Source organism: Fulmarus glacialis, unplaced genomic scaffold (genome assembly GCF_000690835.1).
Source record: "Fulmarus glacialis isolate BGI_N327 unplaced genomic scaffold, ASM69083v1 scaffold40908, whole genome shotgun sequence".
NCBI classification, from domain to species: Eukaryota; Metazoa; Chordata; class Aves; order Procellariiformes; family Procellariidae; genus Fulmarus; species Fulmarus glacialis.
This window is the reverse complement of record NW_009227070.1, coordinates 55,555-66,677: the sequence shown is the minus strand read 5'-3', so window position 1 is coordinate 66,677 and position 11,123 is coordinate 55,555. Positions and strand designations below refer to the sequence as shown.

General features: G+C 45.9%; 1 protein-coding gene across 1 annotated transcript; it reads left to right on the top strand.

The window, feature by feature from the left end:
* The first annotated feature begins 1,548 nt into the window (after window positions 1-1,548).
* On the top strand, window positions 1,549-10,478 carry ADORA2A (adenosine A2a receptor). The gene is made up of 2 exons (XM_009583029.1): window positions 1,549-1,898; window positions 9,518-10,478. The coding sequence occupies exons 1-2, from the start codon at window positions 1,549-1,551 to the stop codon at window positions 10,476-10,478; spliced, it is 1,311 nt and encodes a 436-aa protein (XP_009581324.1).
* The last annotated feature ends 645 nt before the right edge of the window (window positions 10,479-11,123 follow it).

The window sequence follows — 11,123 nt, the reverse complement described above, 5'->3', positions numbered from 1 at the left end:
ATCTGTTCACATGAAATGGCGGGAACTGTTTCCTTGCAAGCGGCACCAACTTTAGTCCCAGATTTGTGTGCATGATATTGCAGGAACATGAATGTATACTTGAGAGATGTCGTTGGCATTGTGCCTATCTGTGTGTTTCTGGGAGAGGTGTATCTTGGTGGATGTGCTTCTGGGTGGTTGTAGTTGAAGAATGATACTGACCTGAATCTGTGGATGCAACAAATGCTATGGACAATGCAAGTATAACAAATAAATGGGTTGCTTATAGGATAAAGATTTATGTGAACAAAAATGATGGTGTTGCAGGAGGGGAACCTGCAGAGACCCTTGCAGAGAGTGTGCATGCTTAGCAGGAAAGTCCTCAAAGATGTCACTGTCTGACCTACTTCGAATTATTCTCCCTGCCACTAATCATGTTCCAGTATTTGTGCACTTGAAGGAAAGACTGGGTATGGCAACAGAGTGGTGACCACATGTGCCAGCAACATAACCCCTTTATGAACAAAGGTTCATGTCATCACAGAGCAGCATATTGATGCAACATGCTTTTGTGGCAAAGTACGTGAGGGTGGGCAGCATGTGATGGCTCAAGTCTTGTGTTTGTGATCAGAGGGAGACAGGTGTATGTAAAAAGGCTCCTCCACCTTTCCTCTGTGCAGCCACAGCGCTTGCCAAGGCGTAATTAGTGGGGCTCTTGTGTTTCAGAGCAGACTACTGAGCAGCTGCTGAAGTGCCAGCTCAGTTGGTAGCCTCGAAAACAAAACGTCCCTTGTTTCTCATCTCCACTGTGAAATACTGCCTTCCTGAACCTTGAGTTTGGCCCTGCAGCTTTCAGGATAGACAAAATGTGAGATTTTTGCCAATGATGTATTCTTCTAGGTCTGTTTAATATCCGTTATCAATTTAATGTGCCACTTTAATGAGATTTTGTTTTTTCCATCTCCTCCGTAGAGCTGATTACTCAGTGTATGTGGTTGGTGTTTGTTTTTGTTTTTTTTTTTAAAGGAAACTACAAGTGAAGAAGTTGAATATTTGCTTCAGCTGAAGAGAATATTTCCCAAGTCCTAGGGGGAAAAGGTGAAAAAGAGAACCAGAGGATGTTGCTAGTAGGTATCTGTATGACAGGAAGCCATGACTAGCAGTGTGATTGTCAACAGGAAACAAAAAGTCACAGCCGATGTGACACTGGCATATAGTACACGTTCTGTGTGGTGTTGCCTGCTGGACTTTGTGGCCTGGGGAGCAGTGTATGTCTACGTGAGATATTCTCCTGCCTATTCATCTTCTGGAGTTTGAATTATTCTGCATCTGGTTAATCCACTTTGTTGGAGTTGGCAAGCCCTGGGTTTTTTTCTTGACACGTGTTACTGTAAAGATCTTGAACAGCTATGGAGAGAAAAGGGTGCATGTGAGCAACCTTCACCGACTGGCAGCTGAGTGCTCTTCAGACCCCAGGCAGCTTTGAGGTGTCTTGGCTGTTCAGTGCTCTGCAGATATGAACGCTGAGCTTTTCTGGCACGTTCTCACGTTGGCCTGGTTGCTCTCACCATGCTAGTACGTGGGAAAGAAGACTTCCTCTCAGATGTAGCTTACATCATCCTGGAACTGGTCATTGCGGTGCTGGCCATCCTGGGGAACATCCTGGTCTGCTGGGCAGTCTATTTGAACAGCAACTTGCAGAACGTCACCAACTATTTTGTGGTGTCCCTGGCTGCTGCTGACATTGCCGTGGGCGTGCTGGCAATCCCCTTTGCCATCACCATCAGCACTGGCTTCTGTGCCTTCTTCTATGGCTGCCTTTTCATTGCCTGCTTCGTCCTTGTCTTGACTCAGAGTTCGATCTTCAGCCTCCTTGCTATTGCCATTGACAGAATCATTGCGATCCGCATACCCCTCAGGTAAGCACGGGTTGGGCTGGGCTGGGGGGACAGAGAGGGGCTAGGGTGGTGAGGGATGAACATCAGTGAAAACAACAGATCTGGAGAAGAATCGAGGAAGGGAAAGTTAAATGAGGAGCAGCACTTTCTCCCTTGTAATTTGAAAAAAACTTTTCTAGGTCTTGAAGGCTGCCTTGGCTGCTGGATTTTCTGGTCACTTCTTTTTCCAGTTCTTCTCTATCTTCATATGGTGTGTGCCCATGGCATCGCAATGGTGCTGCCTAGGAGCTGCCATTCCATATTTAGACAGGATCGTGCGGTAACCTCAAAAACCTGCACTCTGAGCCGGAGCCAACAGCACCAGAAGGATCACTGTGGGAAAGTGGAGCTAAAGCAATACATGGTGGAGGGCAGAAAGGGGGTGAGGTCAACTTGTCTCCTACCCCATGGGGAGAATGGGGGATCCTGCCTGCAGCTGTAGCAGCAAGGTCATGGAGAGTGTGAATGGGGATTTTCTCTTGGGGGTCCATTAAATATGAAGGGAGAAGAAGCAGCAGGCTATGACGAAATGGGCCTTAGGAAGATTTGGACTAGCTTAGGCACCGCCTCTGGAAGCAAAGCATGTATTAATTCAAGGCAGAGGTTTGTCCCAACCCAGACCTGGAGATGGTTATTTTGTGGTCTCTACTCTGGAGTTTAAAGGAAGAAAAGGACGTTTAAATATTACAGCTTGAAAACTGAATATGACTAGTTGCTACTTTGTGTGCAACCAGGGAAGCTGGTTGTGGGGAAGAGGAAGGGGGCAAGGGGACAAGGGGACTGTGGGACAAGAGGAAGTTTTGCCACACGCATAGGGGCTGCTACTCAGTTCAGTCTTCCAGAAGCACATTGTTGTGACGGGATATATCTGACCATGGGTGCGGAGCAGCATTGCGTTTTGTGGGCTGGGTTTGAATGCTTTGTGACAACGCTTCCGAGTCACTCAGTAAGCTTGAAAGATGTAGAGGAAGCCCTGGGAGAGGCCGGTGCAGGCAGAGTGTAGGAGTCTCCTTCCTTCCTGTCTTGTCCTTAGGAGGATGCAGCATGCTCTCAGGAATGGAGAGACTTGCTTCCTATACTGCTGAACAAGAAATGTAGCTGCAAAAATGGAACAAATTTCTGATTGCTGTGCTCTCAAGTTTGAGTTTTTGGATATCCTCACTCCTGTTCAGCTTAAATCACTTGTGTTGACCTGTGCAATTTATTTTTGTCTCTTGTGAATACTTTGGTCATCCAGTACTTATGTCGATTAACACAAACCTCCCATTCAAAAACAGAAAGCATTCTTTTCCCTAGAGCTGCGGAGATTACCTTTCCATGTGGACCAGTGCAGCATAGTCTTTCCTGAAGCCTTGCTTCAGCAAGCTTGTGTTGCTATAACATTACTGTTAATTGTTGGCTTCCAAACCTATAGTCGTACCTCTACTTTTGATGTAGTTGTAAGGAATAATTATTCCAGTCCATTGCGGAGAAAACTCTATCAATATTAATTACCTATATATTGGACTGTCTTCACTTTTCTTTTCTACAGTTCTACATATAGATGGTTTCAGCTTATAAACCAACGTAATGATAAATGGTACAAAGAGACATATCTAGAGTAGCCCTCAGGAGCTTGCCTCTGAAATGATTTTGAGAAGAGCTAAGGTCTTTAATTCATCTCTCATGAGCTAACTCTGAAGACTTTTCCTGACAGTTTAAGTACTCTTATAGCTAGAGGATGACTTGCCAGGAAAAGGATTTTAAAAATCTGGATTTCTGCCCATTTTTGGAGGTATCATTGAAAATATATTGTCTTGAAAATTTAATCTCCTGGAATAGTCAAGGTGAAGAGTCTTTTAGAAAAATCAGACTTCATCAGTGCTAGGCACTGTACCGGTTTCACTATTTTGTTTTTGAAAAAACAGAGCACACCCTCTTCCACCCCAAAAACAGTGGAGTTGATTGGGTGCAGAAACCCGCAGGTAGATCCATGGGTTCATCCCCCTCCTTGTCCTCTACTGGTTTGTCCTGTTACAGTAGGAGCAAAGAACTAGTCAATTGTGTTTCCCCTTAAGAATTTATGGATGAATAAGCATTAGATTTATAGCCTCAGACATGCTGAGAAAGTGAAAGCTGATTATCTGAAGAGGGAAATGTGATATGATTCAGACTGCTCACATCCTCATTTTTTTTCTTTTTCTAATATCTGGTTGTCTCAAAAATGCATCAAACAACTGGAAGGTAACTTCTGCCACTAAAGATGGAACGTTTTCACCCCATCCTTTAATGCCTGGGAAAGCCTCTTCTCTCCTCCTCAGAGGACAAGAAAGGTAACACCAGGCATTCCTAATATTCATTAGATGAATGCTCTTAAAAAGATAATAAATCAGACTTCCTTCACTCTAGCGAAACCGAAAAGGGCCAAACCTATTTTTTCTTGTTCTTTTTCTTTTTAACTGTTTCATGTCTGATTTGTCCTAAGGAAGGTAACCACGTGTCTCAGTGGATACACATGTGGATGTGTATTCCCGCACAAATAAACTGTCAGTATTAAGGAGGCAGAAGAGTGGGATTTCTGATACTGCTTGGTTTTGGACACCTCAGTACATAGTTAGAGTTACCTTTCGAATGATTTTTCTGTGGATAAAAGACCTTCCCCAAAAAAATTCCAGTGAGGAAAGACATCTATAGGTAAAATTTAAAAATATATAAAAACCAATTTGTGAATGTCTTATGGGTTCTACCTTTCAGATGATTAAAACATTGTGTAGAATTTGATAAACTTTCCAAAAATTCTCAAACATTTTGCTTACTTCTGCCAGGCTTTATACAAATGTAAGACTCTGCAAGTGGCAATAAAGAACTCCCAAGGAAGTGAGTCCGAGCCATTGTTCGGTCTAGGATAAAATCCGAACTATGTCTCTAACATGGCAGGTACCTGAAACCTGCGCTCGCTGATATAAAACCCCTGGGTGTTCTAAACAAAACTGGCTGCAAGTCTGAGCTCCAGGATGAAGTCATCGGCCAAGAACAATTGCCGCTTTCCAGGCTCTTTGGTGCCAGCAAATGCTGCACGGGCACAGTGCCCAGCCATGTGTTCTTGTGCAGGCATTTGTGGTAAAGATACACCCATGGTGAAGGACAGGTAGCTCCAATGCACTGGAAGGAGAGGGGAAATTTTTCTTCCTGCAGCCAAACGGAAAAGTTTTCTCAGGCTACTGCTTGCTGTGTGTGCTGGATTCAGGTATTCACCTGTGGCATAAATATTTATGGACGTCATACAGTGCCAACTACAGTAACTTGCTGAAGTGCAGACCTTTTCCTCTGATGAAAGTTGCTTTGGAGATGATTGCCTAAGCTACTGGGGTGCTTCTCTGGGAAAGCATTACTAAAGTGCAGCTCCCTGTCGCTTGGAACACTGGGACAGATTTATCCCATGTACTGGTGATTGAAACTGCAGCTCTGAGGTGGCATTGGGATGCTTTTCTGCCCAAGGCTAGGTGAGCTGGACATGAAGAACTGGCTTCTCGAAGTCTGGGGTAGGAAGAATAGGGGAGATGAACACAAACCCTGAATCAAGTCTAGGACATGGAAGGGACCTTTGTGCTGAGAACAGATTGTTTCAGCAGTTGCTTTAATTCTCTAGGGTTGCCTTCTCAAATGCTCATATATGAGCATCTGAATCGGTGAATCAGGGATTTAATGTTTTATTGTCACTTTGAGCCATATCCGGACTTACTTCTTTCCCTGCTCACCATAAACCTTTTGACTTTATGACAAGCACTTCCTACATGTGCTCATGTTTGTGTCAAATAGATTATGGGCAGATTCAACCTAATATGAAAGAAGAATAATTCACTTCCTCCTTTGAACAACCACGGGCATGGCTTTGAAGGCAGTGCCAGTTGTCTGTGGCTTCATGGGCAGTGGAACTTGCTGTTACCAAGGTTTTAGTCTGGAAGCTGATTGTGCCACGAGCAAAAGAATGGTGCCTGCCCACCATTATTGCTTCTACTGTTTAGAGCCCTGTGCCCACCTGTGGGATCCCACCCTACCCAGTCTCCATCGCATAGACAAGCATTAGTATCAGTTAGCACCTGGTAATAGGGGAGAAAGTTTCTTGACTGAGAGTTCTGGGTTATTTCGGTGGTGCATGAGAAGGTCCGGGTTTGGTTTCTTGCTCTGCCACAAGATTTCCTGGATGATCTGGGATTGTCAGTGTCTCGCATTTCCAGATACATGTAATAGGGATAGAATATCTTCCTTTTGTCTTGCCCCCTATGACTGCAGCTGCCTAAGGTGCGGGCTGTTGAGGGTTCTGTTCAGTGAAGTGTTTTGTAGTGATTTGTTAAAAACCATTGAGCACAGCTGGAATTCAGATCAAAGCCCAGTGCCCTCAGCACTGAGCACAGGCTTTCTGGTGTGATGCAGTAAAGGTGGCTGAAACATGCTCCGTGCATGGCAGAGCCATCTGGCCAAGGTGCGCAGTGCTGTCAACCAGAGGTGGTTTTGGAAGATAAAGAGCAGGCTGGTTGGATGCTGTGACAATGAGTTAGGCCAGCTACATATCATACAATGTATGGAAAGATTTTAACTTCTACCTGAGGACCCTGTGGTTCTTATACCAGCTCTGTCTTCCACCCAGCTTCATAGTTTACGAATCAGACTGGTGAGGTACTACACTTTCTGCAGGAATCATTGTCTCGATGACACAGAGCTGAGGCCAAGGACCCAGAAGCTTCACATCCTCAGCCAAACTACTTTAGGCGGCACAGATGATGTGCATTCACCAAGGGCAGCTGTTCCCTTGGAGTCAGTTTGCCAGCCTGATGGTTGGGAGAGCAGCAGGGCAGGTGAAATTATTTTGGGGAAAACATCCACAATTTCCTGTGTTTGCAAAAGTGGGTTTTGTTTTCTGGAGGAGTCTGGTGCCCCTATCCCCACACCAAACTCCACTGTGAGCATCCCTGTGCTCTTCACTAATGTTCTTTGTGTCTGGAATTTCATGAGTAGAAGTCATTGTTTGTGTAGCAAGTTCAGTATTTCCAGGAAGCACGAGAACTGCTTGTGCACAGACAATCCAGTGCTGTCTGGACACATCAGACATGCTACAAAGTCACCCGCCAAGTATGCAGAGCATGGGCTGTAGGTGTGACCAGCTCCTTTCAGCAGGCTGTGTCTCCTGCATAGGTGCCAGCAACTCACACAGTATATGTGATGCTTCCTGGAAGCCCTGAACTTACCATGTAGAGCTGTGCAGCACTGGGGATACAGAGAGTAGCTTTGGCCTGGCTGCTGTGAGCCTAGAAAGATGCCTAGACAGGTGCACACACTCTTCAATGCCGGCCTGGTGACATCTCTCAGTGGAAAAAAGGAATGAGTCCGGGAAAGTCTGTCTGGACAATAACCCTACGTCAGCCAAGTCAGCCTGTGGTGTCTCATGTGGGTCCTAGAAGTCAAGCTCTTCCAAGTGAATGGACACTTCTCAATGGGTACCTGGCCGATGTAGTGCCACACACTATGTGACAAGATGCTGTGAGCTTTCTCTTAACCCTTGGAGATACTGAGCAAGGCGTTATGGAAATGCACTCACCGATAGGTTGGTAATTGCCACTGCCAGCACAATACACTGCAGCTGGAAAGCAGGAGGCTGCTTGGGTTAAGTGCTGTTCCTAAGCCTTGTAAAGTTTGTTGCGTGGGAATCCCCAGAGGGTAAGAGGGAGGGAGAAGCAGGGGGGTGTTTGCCTAGAGCAGTAATGAATATATTTTTAGTGGAAGGGAAGGGACATCGCTAGTCGTGGGATAACAGCTGCGCAATTTCAAAATTCCTCTGACAAGACGTAGCCAATTCCAGGGCTGCAGGGTTTTAAGGGGTTTGTTTTGTTTTTTGTTTTTCCAAGCTTCAAGTGCCTTCAGCCAATCTCTTGCTCCCTGAGTGTACTTTTCAAAGCACAGATGCTGTTTTGCTGTGTTGAGGAGGTCTGAGTGTGAGCAGTTCCCTGCTACCATCCATGCTGTGCCCTCAGCATCCCCTAAGCATTGAGCAGGATCCACTACTTGCTGGAGAAACCTTTTTATCTCTCAGAATCAGCTGAATCCCTCCCTCATTTCTGGAGGGATTTCAGTGTATTTTGGGTACTGGTAATTGTGTGGTTAGCTCCTTCACCCACTCTCTCTTTCCTGATTTTGAAATGCAACTGAGGAGACTCAAGCCTGCCAGGTCTTGTGTGGAGCCAGGTTTTTTCCAAGGCCCATTAGCAGGGATTTAAAGCACATGCAGGATCTCCATTCTGTACTGTGCCCGGCAAAAGCAGCCTCTCTCCTCCCCTGTCTTGACCTTGCATTGGGATAGGAACATGAATCTGTGGGAGTAACTATTTCATTGAGAGATGGAAAGATTTCTATGGCTTCTTGGATTATTTTTTTTAACGTTTGTTTGCTGAGAGAATTCTGGGAGAAGGAGCATTGGGTAAACACTGGGAGCCCAGCGCTACCGTTGTCCGATTACAGACACATGGGGTCAAGTACAGTGTGGGACCCACGCTGGACAATGTGGGAATCCGGCCACCTACTTTCCATGCTAAGCATGAAAAAGGGAAGGAAATTGCATTGAAATGTTAAACTGTTGCCCTGATTTACATTTTCAGAGAGAAGAACTGGTAGAGTCAGCTCAGGACTCACAGTAACCTGTGAGGCCTTGAGAACTGGCCGATATTTCAAACAAAGAAACGTCCCTGGGTGTACTATCAGGTTCTTACCATGTTGCTTATTGTCTTGTTCAACAGATCTTGGAGAATTTACGGCTAGAGCACTGGCTTCAGCCAGGCTTATCAATACCTCCACCACTGAAGTCCCTTTGGTGTGGGCAGTGCAGCCCACAGCACACCTGTAGTCGGAGCACTGTCCTCAGCTTAATTCCTCCTTTCTGAGAAAGACATGGGGTCAGCTTAGCCAAGCTGGTGAAGAAAACTGCTGACTTGTCTTAGTTACTTAAAGAAGGCTGGTGCTGCTGGCTTTCTTGTAAGTGCCATTGTGAAGCAGAGTGAGGTGCTGTGCAAGGGAATGCCAGCCTGGCTTCTGCAACTCAGTCAGCAGAATTTCCCTGGAGCACACCTGAATGTGGACACAGGGCCGATGGCACTGTGCCTCTGAGTTCTTTTGCGCTATTTGGCTTACAAATCTACTGCAAGATGGAGCTAGCAATTCTGTGCTACAAGGCTGCTCCTTTGCCAGAAAGGAGGAACTACCTCAGCCTTCGGCAAGAGAGCCACAGTGGTCTTCATCACCAAGGGTCAGAGCAGGCTGCAAGATCTATCTGCATGACCAAGTGGGCTGGTGGAGTGAATGAACACAGATGAAAACTGTATTAATTTCCCTGCTTTTCTGTCACCTATTCACTGCCTAAAAGAAAGGGGAGGGAAATAGGTGGCATACAATGTCATCATGGAGTCCTTGCTGTGCTGTGCTGCATGGGTTCTGCACGGCAGTTCAAAGACCCATCTGAAGAAGCAGGTGCCTTTGTTGCTGTCTTCTGGGCCATTGGGCCATTGGAAAGTTGCTTGGGTGTCAGGGGCTTGTTGAATGATACTGATGTAATTCCCATTTCCTCTACTTTATAGGTACAATGGCTTGGTGACTGGCTCTCGAGCTAAAGGTATCATTGCCATCTGCTGGGTATTATCTTTCATCATCGGCTTGACACCAATGCTAGGGTGGCACAATCGCTCCCAGATCGAAGAGCGGGGTTCCAATAAGTCCTCTCCCATCAACTGCAGCAACAGTATGGTGGCATGTCTCTTTGAGTCTGTGGTCACCATGGAGTACATGGTCTACTATAACTTCTTTGCCTGTGTGCTCTTGCCCCTCCTCCTCATGTTTGGTATCTACTTGAAAATCTTCATGGCAGCCCGACGACAGCTGAAGCAGATGGAGAACAAGATGGTACACGGGGAACGTTCTCGCTCCACTTTGCAGAAGGAAGTCCATGCAGCTAAGTCTTTAGCCATCATTGTTGGGTTGTTTGCAGTCTGCTGGCTTCCACTACATATTATTAACTGCTTTACCCTTTTTTGCCCAAATTGTGCCCATGCTCCCCTCTGGCTGATGTATCTGGCTATTATCCTGTCTCATGCCAACTCAGTTGTAAATCCTCTAATTTATGCCTACCGAATCAGGGAGTTCCGACACACCTTCCGCAAAATCATCAGCCAGCATATCCTGGGCAGGAAGGAGACATTCAAAGCAGGAACAGCCAGCTCTAGGACTTCCACGCATGGTGGGGACGCAGAGAACGCCAGCATACGAATCAGTGAGTATGCATTAGAGGTATACACCAATGGAGAGATCCACAGGGAGTCTGAAAAGCAGGACTTAAACAAATGTAAAGCCAGCTTGGAATGGCACCAGAATGGAAATGCTCTGGACGTGGAGACAAACGGGCATCTCCCACATTCCTGCAAAAATGGGATTCTCTCAGATGCATGCATGAATAGGGAGCTTCACAGTGAAGAGCTAATTGATGCCCAGGTGTCTTACTCAGATCTAGAAAGAGCAGCCTTCGCAGCAGCTGATGTTTCCTGATGAGCTTTTCAAAGTCTTCCTGGTAGAATTATTTTTTTCCCATTGGTGACCTCTGCCGTGGCAGAAAGGGAGGTTGGGGGGCGGGGGGAAAGGTGTGTATTCAGATTGCTGTGAAGAAAGGGGTCCCTACCCAGGACTGTTGGGAAGATCCTAAATACTAGACTGGAGAAAAGCCAAGAAACCACTGAAACGGACTAAGGAAGGAGGGACATGTTACCCATCAATGACCTGTCACCAAGAGCAGTGCCGAGGTCAAAGATGGCATTCCAAATTCAGCACTGGGAGACTCTGCTGATGCAGGGCATATCATGACATTATGCTGTACTGTGTATCTGTGGTTGTATGTTGGTTTTGCTGTCTTTACCGACAGAAATAAAAGCATGGCTGGAAGTATTCACTGAATTGCAAAGAGCAACAGGGAGGGGCCTTTTAGTACTTTGGCCCTGCAACAAATGGAAGGGGGATAGCAACATCTATTGGTCAGGAAGGATGCAAGCAACTGCTTGGAAAGGGAAGGAATTTACCTGATGGGAACTCTGGATACCTTCAACCATGGCATTTTGTCTTTCAGTTGATGTTTTTAAAGCTTATATTGCAACAGGTTGCTCGAATGGTTTTTTTCTTGTCTTGATAAGGTTACTTTAT